General features: G+C 37.3%; 1 protein-coding gene across 2 annotated transcripts in view; it reads right to left on the reverse strand.

Annotated features, from left to right (window-relative positions):
- Positions 1-4,563: 4,563 nt before the first annotated feature.
- Positions 4,564-15,835, reverse strand: part of Mrpl1 (mitochondrial ribosomal protein L1) — a 75,386-nt gene continuing 64,114 nt past the window's right edge. For both annotated transcript variants that reach the window (XM_033757966.1, XM_010628368.2), the window contains 2 exons: positions 6,250-6,331; positions 4,564-4,735 (listed from right to left, as the gene is read on the reverse strand). In XM_033757966.1, coding sequence (XP_033613857.1) covers positions 4,623-4,735; positions 6,250-6,331 — 195 coding nt within the window. In that variant the 3' untranslated portion in view covers positions 4,564-4,622. The remainder of the gene's footprint in view (positions 4,736-6,249; positions 6,332-15,835) is intronic.

Genomic DNA, 15,835 nt, shown 5'->3' on the forward strand with positions numbered 1-15,835 from the left:
GCTGGCAAGGCAAAGTACAGGATCTTAAATCTTAAATGAACCAAGTCTCTTCAGGGTAGGCTCCTCCTGGTAAGGAGAGGCAGTGTGTGGGGCGGAGGACCTGTGAAAGGAAGCAGTGGGAGGTGACACAGGGGCTGGGTGATACCCACAGGGGTGGGATGGAGTGGATGGCAGAGCCCTGACTCATCAGAGGAGCCAGAGAGCCGACAGGCTGAGGGTGTGCTGAGGGTGTGTTGCCCCCCCTCCCCGGTGCAGCTCCTGGGAAGGGCAGGAAGGTCTGAGACCCCCAGTAGGATGGCAGCAGGGTGGCTGCTCCCAGCTGTGCAGTAGATGCTGGGATAAGACCCTGTCCTGGGGAGACACAGGCCAGGCAGCAGACAAGAAAGGCTCCTGTAGGGCTGGGTGTCTTGCGTGTGTTCAGCAGCCCTGGCCTGGACATGAAGTACTGGGCCACTCCATTTCTGATCTCCACCACCTTGAAGGCAGATGTCCCATGCGTGGGGTTCTGATTCCTTCTCTTGGGTTCGGGGACCTCCAAGGAGAGCAGTGTTTCTGACTTGTCTTTGTCTGCGTGGCAACTCCTGCGGATCTTCCTCTGGGTCTTCATGTCGCAAGGCCCCAGGCTGATCACAGGTAGGGGGCACCTGGGGAGGCTGGCTGGGTGCTCAAGGCCAATCACCTCCATTCTCAATAGGCTGCGCACAGGAAGATCCAGGTCCAGGGTGCGCCCCAGCAGGCTCCTCCAAGTGTGGGGAGCCCAGGGCAAAGGTGGCCTGCACAGGACCTGGTGGGTCAGCTCGTGGTCCCTCGTGGCCAGGAAGCCCCTGGCCTGGTGGTCCCTGGCGCAAGGGCGCCTGCAGCAGCAGTGTCTGTGGGCAGGACCGGTCCTCACAGCCTTGGGAGCAATGTGCGGAGGGCGGTGGAGGAAGCAGGAGCAGTAGCAGCAGCACAGCAGCATCTCTGCACAGCGCTCTGAGGCTGTGAGGCCCCTTCCTTCTTTCCTTTGTTTTTCTGTACTTGGAATTGAATCCAGGACCTTATACAAGCCAGGAAAGTGCTCTACAACTGAGCTACATCCCAGCCATATTTTTAAAAGTAAAACAATACGGTAAAATTTTTGTTTCTTTGGATACCTTTAGATAAAACAGTCAAATACATTTTCTATTCCTTTATATATTTCTAATTTTATATTTTGACTTAAAAATGAAAAATTTAATGAAGAGGCCTCGATTATTTTTTAAAGTACTGATATTTACCTGAAACCTTTTGTGGCTAATTATGGCACTAGAAATAGGTGTTTTGCGATTATGGTGTGAAGAAACCTAACCACACACACACACACACACACACACACACAACGAGCAACCTGGGCATGATAACACACACCCTGAGTCCCAGCCACTCACGAGACTGAGGTGGGAGGACAGTCTGAGCTCCTCTGAGACCAGGCTGGGCATGCAGAAAAGACCATGTGAAAAGAAAAAACCCACTGAACTACAGTGGCTCCAAAGGAACACAAAAACAAAATGGGCTTTGAAAAATGGACCTAAAATCTTGTAATTGGAACTGGAATATTTTTAAAACTTATAGATTAAGTGAAACGATATATGAGATTTACTTTTAATTATTCTAGCAGGTTTAAGGACAAGTTAGGGGGTGCTAATAAGATGGGAAACATAACTGGAACTATACAGAAAGTCGATAATTGCTGATCATGGGTGTGATTTGAGTGAGCATTCATTACTTTATTATTTCATCTTTTGCATATTTGAAAAATTTGTGATAAAAAAGAAATTAAAATTTAAAGCTTCTAAATATGCATTATTACACATCTAAAGTAACCTCTGTAACATGTCCAAAAAGAAAACAAACTCCAAAATAAGACTTTAAGTGACCTATAAAGTACTTTTGTTATTTTATTTATAGTCAAGTGAAAGCACCAGTAAGCACAGAAATACTTAAAAGTTGAAGGAAAGGCTATTATCGCCACCTACTGGACACTGTAATTGACTACTTGCTATAAAAAAATTAAGGAAATAAAAAAAAACCTATTTAATAGATCCTCCCATCCCGCCCCAACCATTTAGTTTTTTGTTTGTTTATTTTGTTTTGTTACCATGGTTGAACTCTGAACCTTGAGGTTGCAAGGCAGTCAGCAGAACCACTGGGCTAAATCTCCAGCCCAACCATTTAGTTTTTAACAAGATAGTAAATAATACTATCAAATTTGTTTCATTTATGTTTAGAAAGTACACTGGTAGCCTGGGAGGGTGGCACTTGCCTTTACCCTGGACCCTGAAAGGCTGACGCAGAGAGACTGGAATTTCAAACTCATCTTAGTGAGACCCTATCTCCAATAAATAAATTTAGAAGGTCTGGGGATATAGCTCAGCAGTCACACACACACACACACACACACACACACACTACCAATGATCACATGATTTCCTTATTTTATATGAAGTCTCATAGTTAAAGACCAGAAAGTCAGAAACTACTCCTGGTTCATAAATTCAATTCATATTTTTCATTTGTCTTACATTACAAATTTTGTATCTCTTTATAATTTGGTTAATGGTATAGAAAGTGATTCTCAACTCTGATGCTTCAGAATCACTTGTAGAATTTCAAAATGTAGCTGGCCCCAATGTTAGAGTTTTTAAAATTATAGCCAAAGATAAAAGAACCACTGATATATACCAAGGGACCTTGAACTGTGGCTCCCTGGACCAGAATTACCATTATATGATTAGAAAAGAAAATTTTTAAGATTCAGCCACACTCTGGGCAAAGTCCAGCAATTTTGTTTTGCACAAATTTGAATGATCTGGATGCAAATTAAAGTTTTTAAATCACTAGTATTTGCAATACAAACTTAAGTCTTTTTTAAAAAAATATGATTTAACTTGCTATTCTTTAAGAATAAAGAATTTCATTAAGAGTAATTACTGCAATTTTACTTTTCTAGAAGCATACCATTATAAATCCCCAACAGGGTTCTACTTAGACAACAGAAAAATTCTAATAAAGACATAGGGAATAATTAAATCTACACGTCAGTTATCAAGATCCTGAAATGTTCCCTGCAAGAACAAACTGCCTCTGACCAGACTCACTCAAATTCACTCCTTATCTGCTAAGTGAAAAGCCACTCTACTCATCCAATCACTGTGAGGACAAAATGAGAGGGTATAAAACATAAGACAGCAGGAAGTGCTCAATAGAAGGTAAGTGCTCTTAATGTGTTGTACTAATGTTAGGGCTTGGTGAGAAGCCTCTCAATTTTAATTTTCCAATGGAAGAAAGGAAAAGCTTAGTGGGTTTTGTAGTGTTTGTTCAGTTATTTGGACCTCCCAGGCCACACTAACCTTTCAAAAACAACTTGGGAGACATACATAGAGCTGTCAAACCTTTCTTTCTAAACTGGGTGTTACTACAAATTTACCATTACTATTGTGTTACTACAAATTTACCATTACTATTGTTCTATAAAAGAAACATCATTTAAAATACTTCCTTAAAAAGTAAAATATAGTCTCAGAGTAAAGGAAATAATTTCCAAAAAAGAACAGTTGGCAATCACTTGCCAAAATTATCCTTATTTTTCCCATTTTGTATCAGTAAATACTTTTGGATCAACACTGCACTAGCAAACTGGCATTTGATGAAAGACACTACACCTAACTTCTTATCTTGATTCTTCATCTGTGAGAAAAGCTATTCTAACTACCTCATTGGGATAGCCATTCAACAAATATTAAAAACTTATTGTACTATTAAGCAGAGGAATTTAGAATCAAATTAAGTCAACTGTATGAAAATGCTATCCACGGGGCTTTGTATGTATAATGTGAGCATGATAATAATATATTACAAAATATACAAATAAATTATTGCAATTGACTCCTAAAAGATCACTCACCCACATGTTTTAATGACTCAGTCATTTTCTATATTCATGGCATTCAGAAGTCCTTAGAACAAGGGCTCAGTGGTAGAGGGATTGCCTAGCATACATGAGGTCCCAGGCTCCCATACTGGGGGAAAATCCTTAGAATGAACACTTTTTACATGTTTTCTTTAGGATATATTTATGATTGCGATGTAACTTGACTCTGCCATTCTGTCTTACAGGAACTGTTGTTAACTATTTCCTCAGATGGTTATAGCTCCCAAAGGAGTTATTAAACTAGAAACTACTGTTATTATCTATCAATATGTAGACTCTAGATACTAAGCAAGACAATGTGACAGAATCTAAAAGGTAGATTCAGATACAGAGAAAGTTTCTGTTTTTGAAACAGTTATAAAATTTTTTAGTATTAAAATTCACCTTCAAGCCGAGCATGGTGGTGCACGCCTGTAATCCCAGCACTCGAGGGGCTGAGGCAGGAGGATCACCGCTAGTTTGAGGCCAGCCTGGGCTACTTTGTGAGTTCAGGGCCAGCCTGAACTACATAGTGGGACCCTGTCTCAAAAAACAAAACAAAAAATAAAATAAAAATCACTTTCAAGTATAACAGTCAAGAAATCACAAGACACCAAGCATAGAAATTATGCCGTTTTATACTTTTCTCTGCTGTCTCTTAATCCATTCAAATAAACTTCACAATTCAACACTTTTAGTCAGCTTCTTTATTTGCTTCAATTTCTACTTTAGGCAATAATGGATCGATCTTTAAAAGTAAACCTTCACTTGTTGAACTACGAAGGAAAGCACGTACCACAAAGGGACCTGGAAACAAAGAGAGAAATCAGATTTGACATTATTGCACAGATTGCTGAGAAGCAAATATAAAAACATACAATAGGAAATGATAGGATTCATATTTTCATTTGTCAAAAGTAGTATATCGCCAAATATTTTAAATCATAAGGAGATATAGTTTCATTTCTAGAGTAGGAGTAGCTATACTATAGATTTATCCTTGAAACTACACACTCACTAATAATTCATTTCTTTCTTCTACACGATGATCACCTGGAATTCATTTTATTGCAAAGTCAACAGTGAAGTGAGCAGGTGGTGATATTACATTTGATGGAAATACTCTAAATATATATTTTAAACAGCACAGATGCTAACTTTGTGTCACCAAACTGTAAAATTCTCTAAAAAATTTTAAAAGCTTTCAAAGGAACAATGCCAACAAGCTTCATTTGAAGAGAATAACCACACTGCTTAGGAGATTCACTGTATACCAATTCATTCATACTATAGTCTCAGAGGATCCTACACTGAAATCAAAGCTCTTCATGAAATGTAAGAATTCATGCACATATAATGACCCAGAATGACAGCCATATTTAGGGCAAAAGAATTAAAAACTGAGGTATTTAATTATCAACATGCTTAACTCCCTTACGAGGTAAAATATAGCTTAATATTGATTTTTATTACCATAGCTATAAAACTAAACCAGACAAATTTCTCTCGTGGTAACCCTGTAAGTGAATAGTCAGCTAAGTATAGTGGACCCTTAAGTGGCTTCAACCATCACAAGCGCAGTTCAAGGACGGAATGTGAATGGCACATAGCAAAGATGCTGGATGAGCCTGGGTCCTACCCTGCTACAGTCCCCACATCTTGATCAACTTCAGTGATTCTCTGTGAATCAACCCATTTTAAAAAAGTGTCTCTCATGACATGAGAAAAAATGACTGTCTTTCTTTTCTAAAATAAATAAAGTGAACTGCTAGTGTCAGGGACAAAGTGAAAAATGTGGCTTCAAAATGGCATTTCAGCCGGGTGTGCTGGTGCATGCCTGTAATCCCAGCACTTGGGAGGCTGAGGCAGGAGGATCGCTGTGAGTTCAAGACCAGCCTGGGCTACATAGTGAGTTCCAGTCAGTCTCAACTACATTGTGAGACCCTGTCTCAAAAAATAAAAACAAAACAAAAAAGGCATTTCATAAATGATTTTATACCATTGTAAGTTCCTACTTAATACCACTCTTAGATTAAAGCCATCAGGTCCCTCTCCCAACATTGTTACATTTAATGGTAGAAATAATGTAGGCATTTATGAACATTTCAGGATATATTCCTTTTATTAATGATAAAATCCCTCTCTAAACACTGTAACTCATTAATAAGATAATGAGGAATCCTTTGGAGAATTAAATTTTCTCTATTTAGATGTTAGAAATAGTTACTTTGTATTTTCATGTTAACTTGTTTCCTTAGTATTTTATCTTTTTAAAAGTATCACAGGGCTGTAGGGAAGTCTACCCTCAGCATACCACTTACCCAGATTCAGTGGTCTGTGCCTGCAAACTTCATTAATTACTGTCTGGAGATTAGTCGCTATCTGGTCACTTGACATATCCAACTGAAAGAAAAGGATTTATATAACATTAGCAAAGGAAAAGGGGGAAAAAATGAGAATTTGAATAACATACTAGTATTTATTCTAGAATCTAGATGGTGTTCTTCAAATATTCACTTGGGATGTAGCCCAGTGGTAGGACACTTGTCTAGCAAGCCCAGAGCCCTGTGTTCGATCCTTAGTGCTGCAAGAATAAGATTAAACATTCACCAAATGTTATTACCTACTATGAGATCCTACTATGAATGGAGAGAAACAAAACAAAACAAAGAAAACCTCTATAACTCTTCCTTTAGAATGCTGTATTTTACACCAGGCCTGGTGGCGGACACCTGTAGTTCCTGCTATTTGGGAGGCCAGTGTAGGAGGATTAAAAGTACAAGGCCAGCCTAGGCAACTTGCCAAGACCCTGTCTCAAAATAAAGTTTTAAAAAAGGACTAGGAATGTCTCTCAGTGATAAAGCACATGCCTAGCACATGTGAGGCTGTGGGTTCAATCCCCAGTAAAACACACGCACACACGTGCACGCACACACACGGTTATGTTTATGTCTCTTTATACATTAAGATTTAACTGCCATATAGAACATACTATAGCCAAGTGTTCTGAAGTTATTCCACTTGAGGGCCCTTGATTTCCAAGTAGTTTCTCCAAGTCATATTTTGTTTTTTTTACTTTTATGTTTGTTTGTTTGGTACTGGGGATCAAACTCTGGTCCTTGTGCTTGCAAAGCAGGCAGCGGAACCACTGAGCTAAATCCCTGGCCCCTCCAAGTCATATTTTGAATGCACATATCATTCCCACCCCCAAGGAATTAGCAATATATTCTCTTAAAGTTATTTGTTGATTTACTTACAAACATTTAAGAAGTAATGCTTTCATGCATCCAAAATAAAACTATTTGACCAGATGCATATAGATGATACATATTTCACAGAGACATTTTCAGGATGCTGTGCTAACATTCTAATTTTTCAACACTCTAAGCAACACCAATTATCTTCTGATTTAGCAAAAAATAGTGCATGTAGTAAATGAGTTCTATTCATAACCATCCCTCAACTTAATAGTACTCTTGAAGAGTCTTCATGAGTATTAATCAAAATCAATGAGTCTTTATTCTTTTTTTTTTCAAGGTCTCATTTTGCAGTTCAGGCACTCCTTGAGCTCACTATGTAGTCCGGGCAGCCTCAAACGCATAGTGATCCACCTGCCTCAGCCCTCCCAGTGGTGGGATTACAGCTGTGCACCACCATGCCTGGCAATGAGCTTTTAATTCTTAAATACACCAGGTAAACTCAATTATATTAAACTCTTTAGAGAATTTTGCATTATGCCACATAAATTAATTCCTAATGATTCATAAAAGTCTCTAATAACATAACTGGCAAAAAAAAAAATCATACAGAAAACGTTCAAGTCCAAGCAAGATTCCCAATTTCCAATGATTTTGAAACCACTGTAAGAAATGTGCTACATAAACATAAAAAGAATTCCTCCTTAAAAAGATTACCCTCTCATCATAATCAAACAACCCTTATTTGACACTCACTAAATGAGAAAGTCAGGACATTACTGGAAAATTCTCACTTTATGCCAATTAGCAAGGAGTTCTGAGAGGAAAACCAAAAAATCAAAGCAATGCTTAGTTCATTTGATTAAGTCCACAGACCTTGTAGACTTTAATTTGCAATAAAGCAAGTAGTTTGCTTGGCAGAGAAGGCACCATACATATTTTATGTTTAAAAGAGAAAAAGCCAAAGGCATCCTTGTCCCCTTTTAGAATTCTCTTTACCTCAAACTGTCCTTTTTTCTATTGCCAACTGATGTGACCATCACAGTTTCAATAAGTTTCCTTGGCCTTTGCTAAAGAGCTCCAGCAGGGTTGGGGATAGAGCTCAGGGCTACAGTGCTTGCCTAGCTCATGCCATGACCTGGGTTCAATGCCCAGTCAGGGCAGGGGGTATTGGAGAAATGTTAAATTTGGAAAGTAATAGAAAATTTTTTTAAATGTCCACTTATATATTTTTAAAAATTATGTTATACTACATATATTAAATGTCTCAGATTTTTAAAACTGTACTTTCTGTGGCCTTATACTGCCACTCCTACAGTAAGCCAAATATAACATATGCTTCAGAAATGTGAAACAATTACATCCTCTTTGGGGTTCCCATAAGCTCTGCCTCTGAGCTGTATTTGTAGCCCCTTGATTTAAGTTGTAAAAAATACAAAAATGTTTTTAAAACAGTGCATATTTAGTCAAAAAATTAACACCTCTAATCTTTGTGCCCTCTACTGAATTTTAAGATGTATTTTTCTTCCTCATTGCGTTTATTGGTACATTTTAGGTATACAGTGCAGTTACATTCACTATTGGGATCTTGTACCTTTACATGACAGGTCTTGGTTCTCATTTTTTCCCCTTGTCCCTGCCCTCCCTTCACCCCCTTCTCCCCTCCCCATTTACAAACACTTCATTTCCATTTTTTCATTTTCTCATATTTTTTTCTTTTCCCTTATTAGCTTTTCCCTACCCATCCCACTTTCCCTAAACCTTTAGCCCTTTTCTTCCTGTTTCACATTGTCCATTATATCATTAGGATCTTATATGCTATTATAGTTTATTCACATCAGAGAAACTATTCAGTTAAGATGTATTTATAACCAAATTACTTTACTTTTTCTTTTAAGTATTGTGCAAAATTATGGGAAAGTTACATATTTATGGAATTACCTTATTTAGTTGGCTACTGGTGATAATCAGTACTGATCATTATGTATAAAAATAACACGCATATGTATGCTTCGATTTTATCAAAACTTGCACAGGAAATTTATTTGGGCTGAGCACACTCCAGAAAAAACACTTGCCAGCTTCTCTCCCTGTGTCTCAGTCATTCTGCACTTTGGATCATGCTTTCCTACGGAGTAACATTTTGTGGTCTTATGAAAGCTGGAATGACTTTTTCTGAGGAGAGGATATTATCTGTTAGGTTCTCAATAGCAGTATATATGATCTGGCACAGAAGGAAAAAAAAAATAAAACAAAGCAAGGATTGGATTGACCTGAACTTCCTAAGTGAACTCTGCTAAATACTGCATTGGAATATACACTCACCAATACTACTTATGTTTGGCTAAAGTGATTGTCTACTACAGTGTAAAATATTTATTTTCCTCATCCAGTAGCACAGGTGCTTTCAAGAAAAGACTGCTTTATACTGAATCCTATATTCTGCTTAATATCCCAAATGGAAGATTTTCCCAAAGATGTCAGGATAGTAACAGTGGATACAGGTGTGCTATGCCTCTATATTTTTGCTTTCACTCACCAGTTAACTCCTTGCCATGCAATTCTTAACCTCTGTCTTTACTAACATTTTCAGCATTATGAGAAAGTTAAAAATCAGCCACCATTTCTGCCCCTTTGAGATGCATATTGTTTTATCTCAGAGCAAAATGTAGTCACAAACATGTCTAAGTCATTAATTTTTAAACCTTTATTAGGCCATTAAAACTTCCTCCAGAAAAATGCACACAAGCAGATCAAAAAATTAGCCTATACTTTCAGAATCTACACAGATTCTATGACTTAATACAAAGGTGAAGAGAAAAGAACGTCTCCTGGGGAAAGTGTCTCGGTTAAAAAGAATTCCTGGACCACACTTTGAGAACCACCATTACAGGGGTAAGTTGTAAAATTGTTCAAATAATTTGGAGGACTATGGATTACAGTGTTTTTTAAGTACTTACATTTTACAGAGGACAGAACTAAAAATAATGACAAAAATTAAAAAGAGCATATTAATGACTTTTAACCAAGTCATGCTTCTTTTAAAGTGACAGCTTCCATTACTATAATGTTCTGATAGCCTTTAGATGACCAATCCTCCCTCACTGGAAAACTCTTCCTGTGAACAAGCACTTGTTCATCCACTCGGCCTCCAAAACCCCTCCCATATTCAACATTCTAAGATTATATAAAGCATAGTCTAGCGATTTCTGAATATGGGCCAATACTCTAAACCCCTTGACTCCCAATAATTTAACTCAAAGAAGGGAAGATAATCTGCATTTTTCCTACAGAACACTAAGTAGCAGTAATAATAATTGATTGTCCAATTCCATTTATTGGGTACTTATTTTTAAGTCAAGCTCTGGTCTAACATATAAATAAATAGTCATTTCTCCAAGAACTCCATGAGCTCAGTATTATTATTAACCTTCACTTATAGTTAGGAATGGAGGCCTAGAAAAAAACTTCATCTTATATGTACAGTGAGAAGTGGCCCATTAGCTATGTGTGTGGCTCTCAAGACAGAAGAACATCAATGTGAACTCTTCTTCCACCAATCACTAGTTTGTGACCCTGGGCACAGCTATGACATGTTGCTGATTCATGAAAAACAAATGCAGTTGTCTGAAAAACAAGAAATTTTTGTGAACTAGATAAGAAAAATAAACTACGTGAGACAATGAAAGGAAAAGAATACTCAAGGTGAATTTTTCTTTCTGTCAATCAATCTTTTATTTTTAGTGTTAACACCAATATAATTTAGCAAATTTAGTCTCCACTTTTTGTCAAGCAACATGATAGGAATTAAAATCAGAAAGATGAGTAAGATGCCAACCTTGACCTCAAGGAACTTACAGCCTACTTTAAAATACAACATGACAGGTGTCACTCTAGGTAGATGAGCAACTGCTACAAGGGCACAGAGGAAGATGTGATGGACTCTGACAGAGAGAGTTTCATAAAGAATGTGATAATTAAGCTGGGTCTTAAAAGATGAAGTGTTTAAAAGACAGAGCATTTTCTGGGCAGAGGGACCAGCATGAGGTCAGGTGAAAACAAGGTGGATGGGGTGAGTATGAAGCAGCTCTGTATCTAGAGAGATGCATAACTCAAGAGAATGGGGTCTAAGAGCACATACAGATACTATCTGCATGACATGGTCTGAGCAGAGGAGGAGGGCAACATGTCTGTGTGGGAGAGGCAACAGCTTCTGAGAGCAAACAGACTTAGCCACCAGGGTGGGGGGCAGTGTCATCACAATTCTTGATTTGTCAAACAGGACTAGAAAAAAAGAAAACCACTATTTGGGTCCAACAAAATAAGTCCAGAGGCCAATTTCAGCCTGCAGCTGCCAGTTTCTAAGTCTGGTCTTCAGGCTGTACCACTGAAAACAACAGGAAGTCTATGACCATACCACCCTGAACGCACTCAGTCTCGTCTGAAAACAGCAAGAAATACTGAATTTGAACCTGATATCGTGATACTGCAAAGGGATTTAAATGTAAGGATTAGAATATATCCTGTCAGCAGTCAAACCTATTTAATGTTTCATAACAGATAAATGGCATATCTGGTCTGTTTTTAAAAAGAATTGTAGAGGAAGGGTGTGAAACAGGAGCTGGCATACTTTCTTTGTAAACAGTGAGACAGAAAATATTTTAGGCTTTGAAGGCCAAATGGGCTCTGTTACAAGTACTTAACTCTGCTGTTGCAGCACAAAAGAAGCCATGGACAATACATAAATAAATGAGTACAGCTGTGTTCCAAAAACACTTTATTTACAAAAACAGGTGAAGAGCAGAATTGGCCCAACGTTCACAGTTTGTTGATCTGTGGTATGGAAAATAGGCTGAAGGATATTTAAGGGGATGAATGGACAAAAGCAACCATTACCATTTGTTAAAGCAAAAAAGATTTTTGTTTTGTACTGTTTTCTTGAAAAGAAAGTTTTTCTGGTTACTTATAGACTTTTAATTTATTACTATGCAGCTACTATGCAAATGAGGCAAATAATGTTTGCTGGGCTAAGAATTACGTTGCCATTTAAAAATAATAGTAGGGAAAATGCTTGGCAATGGTTTCAACAGCTGTTTTAAATTTTCTATATGTATTTGAAACAAACTTCTTTAGGACTCAAGACAGGGCCCAAATCTGAAAGCAAAAATGGCAAAGTTAGTGTCCTATATGCTAAATAAGGCCAACAATAAAAACCACCAAAAAGATCTTACTGTAATCAATACTTATTCCAAGCAAAAGCAGAAGTCAAGAAAAAAGACAACATTCTGAGGGGCTCGGGGAGGTACCTGCAAGGAAAGATTGGCAGGTGGAGCATATGCTGTGGGAGGAATGTCAACGACAGCCAAAATGGCGACCACAAATATGGAGAGGTTAGCTGAGGCATTTGCCTTTCCCCCATCAGTCTCCTTCCTCGGCCTCTGCTCTAGAGGTGTTAGTCCTGGAAAAGGCCCTGGAGGCAAGGCACCTTAAAACTGAATACTCCACAGTCTGGGGTGGGACAAAGCTGAAAACCTAGTAAGCCCTCTGCACCTCAAGTCATGACAATCATAAAAGCTTGGCTCCAAACTGGATGGGGAAGGTCCTTGGATCCTATGCAACTAGAGTTTTGAATTGGGCAGGCTGTACTTTCAGTTACTAACCATCACTGGAACTACGAAATCTAACTAACATGCCTAAACTTAACAGAGGGAAAACTATACAGTGCACAGCTGGAAGCAGAGAATGGAAAACTATTCATGATTTTGCCTCATCAAATTCAGACTTTTCAATAAGTAGTTACATATTTACACAAAGACAGAATGCATTGTGTGGATGAGAGATGTGGATTTATGTTCATAGGAGTGATATTTATAGTAACGGGAAATTTAAAACAATTTAAATGCCCAAGAAAAGAAATACAGTTGAATAAATTATGATACAGCCATACAAAATGCTATAAAAGTTATTAAAGCATACTTTATAGGAATTTTAATGACACAGAAAAGTGCTTAAGATACAGTGTTTAATGAAAAAAATACAAACTCACTATATAACAATCATATTTTTTAAAGACTTCATGCATAAAGAACAGAAATGAAAAGTGCTAAAAGGTCATAAAAATCACAGGAATTCTGAATAATTTTCCTGTGCTATTCAATATACCTATTCTTTCCTATGCTATCCAGTATTAAGTATTTCATTATGTACATTTATTATCTCAACTTAAAAATTAATTTCAGTTTAGCATTTAAAATTACAAATCCAGGCTGGGGATATCACTCAGTGGTAGAACACTTACTTACATAGCATGCATACAGTCCTGAATTCAATCCCCAGCACCACACATACACCCCCCACACGCAAAAATAAAATTTAAAAACTTGCCCTTTTAAGATGCTTAAAATTAGAAGTCATATTTTATTTCTTCATAGAGAAACAAAAAAAATTTTAAAGGACATATTCTCACAGTACTGAGGCAGAGACTCAACCCCCTACACAAGCACCACCATGGCTGGTAACAAGCTAATTATGTTGTCACATGTTTAGATACTTTTTTAATTATATTTTTTTAAATTGAAAGGTAGTACAATTGACCTGGGCAGGTATAGTGTTTCATGAATTTTAACTCATGCATACATATGGGCAACAACCATTCTAATACAGAATTATAGAACCCAGAAAAACTCTCATCTGATATATCCTTAGGATATCAGAAAAACTCTCATCTGATACCCGCCCCCCAGCAACCATTTAGCTGTCACTAGCATTTTGTGTTTTCAGAAATGTCATACACTGTAATCCTAGCTACTCAGGAGATGGAGACAAAAAGGACTGCAAGCTCAAGGCCAGTCTAGACAATTTAGCAAGGCCCATCTCAAGATGAAAAATAAAAAGGACCTTGAGATATTGCTCAGTGATAGAGCTCCCCTGGGTTCAATCCCCAGCACTACTCCCCCAAAAAAGTCATACAAATAGAATAAGAATATATAATGCATTAAACAACATCTCCCCACTTCCTCTTCCTGTCACATCCTTGGCATTCTTTCTGCCTCTATTAATTTCATTCCTCAAGGAACTTCACACAAGTAGAGTCATGCAATATTTACCCTTTAGTACTGGCTTAGTTCATTTAATATAATGTCTTCAAAGTTCAAATATAGTGCTGCGTGTGTCAGAATTTCCTTCCTCTCAAAAGCTGCTATCATTCCATTCTATGTATACACCACATTTTGTGTTTCTATTATCTGCTGATGGACACATGGATTGCATCTACCTTTTGACTGTTGTAAATAATGCTGCTATGGACATGGGTATGCATATATTTGTTTCAATCTTTGCTTTCAATTCTTTTGAGTATATATTTAAAAGTGAAATTGTAAAATGATATGCATAAACATTCCAATTTCTAGATATCCTCACCAACGTATTTTAGGAACATGTGTGTGTATGTGTACCTATTGTTATTTTTTTATAACAACTGTCCTACTGTGTCTGAAGTGATACTTCACTGTGATCTTAATTTGCCTTTTCTTTTTGTTTTCCTTTTTTTTTGGACTGGGGATCAAACTCAGGTCCCTGCACTTGCAAGGCAGGTAGTGGAACCACTGAGCTAAATCCCCGGCCCTTAATTTGCCTTTTCTTGATGGCTTATTGCTGAGTATGTTTTCATCTGTTTACTGGCCATTTGCATATCTCCTTTGGAGAGATCTATATTGAGATGTTTTGCTCATTTTAAAATTAAGTCTTCTTTTATTATTGAGTTGTAACAATTCTATTTATATTCTAGTGCAAGTCTTTCATCATATATGATTTATAAATGTGTTCCCTTTTGCATTCTATTGACAATATCCTTTCACACGCACAAGTTTTAAATTGTGATGAATGTCCAATGTCTTTCTTTTGTTGTCTGTGCTTTTGTCATTATATAGACTACAGAAGTTGCTGTGTCTAACAGTTCATATCTTTTTATCATTCAGTAGTATTTCATTGTATGGATATGCCAGAGATTGTTTTAAAAATGTGTTCTGTGTAGGACAATTGGAACCTATCAGCTATTAATGATTTTCAACAGTTATAAGTTGAGCATCCCTAGCCAGAAAACTAAAAAATGCTTCAAAATCTCAAGTTTTTTGAGCACCAACATGATGCTTTCACTATTTCAAATTTTGAAGTGCTTCAAATTTGCAGATTAGGAATGCTTACCCAGTAAAGTCTATACAGATATTCCGAACATGAAGAAATATGAAACATGAAATACTTCTGGTCCTAATTATTTCAGATAAAGGATGACCAACTGTTCATATAAACATGTATGTTCAGATATTTGTGTGAATGGGAATTTTTATTTCACTTTGCAACTTTCATTTCTGTGGGATACAATCCCAGAGTAGAATTTCTAGGAATTATAAATGCAAATTATTATTATTATTTTTTTTAGTACCAGGAATCTAACTCAAGACCTTCTGTTTGCCAGGCAGGCACGTACCACTAAGCTAAATCACCAGCCTGTATAATCAGTTTTATAGGATACCACCAAACTTTGCTAGAGTGGATATATTATTTTGCATTCCTAAATGTATGAGTTCCAGTCTTACCACAATACAACCATTATTTCTTCAATTAATTTTCTACATGACACTTTCTTCTCTCCTTCTGGGGTTCCAATGATATAAAAGTTAGATCTTTTGTCATTGTCCCATGGGCTCGCTCA

This window comes from Fukomys damarensis, unplaced genomic scaffold (assembly GCF_012274545.1).
Source record: "Fukomys damarensis isolate Sample0158 unplaced genomic scaffold, DMR_v1.0_HiC HiC_scaffold_32, whole genome shotgun sequence".
NCBI lineage: Eukaryota > Metazoa > Chordata > Mammalia > Rodentia > Bathyergidae > Fukomys > Fukomys damarensis.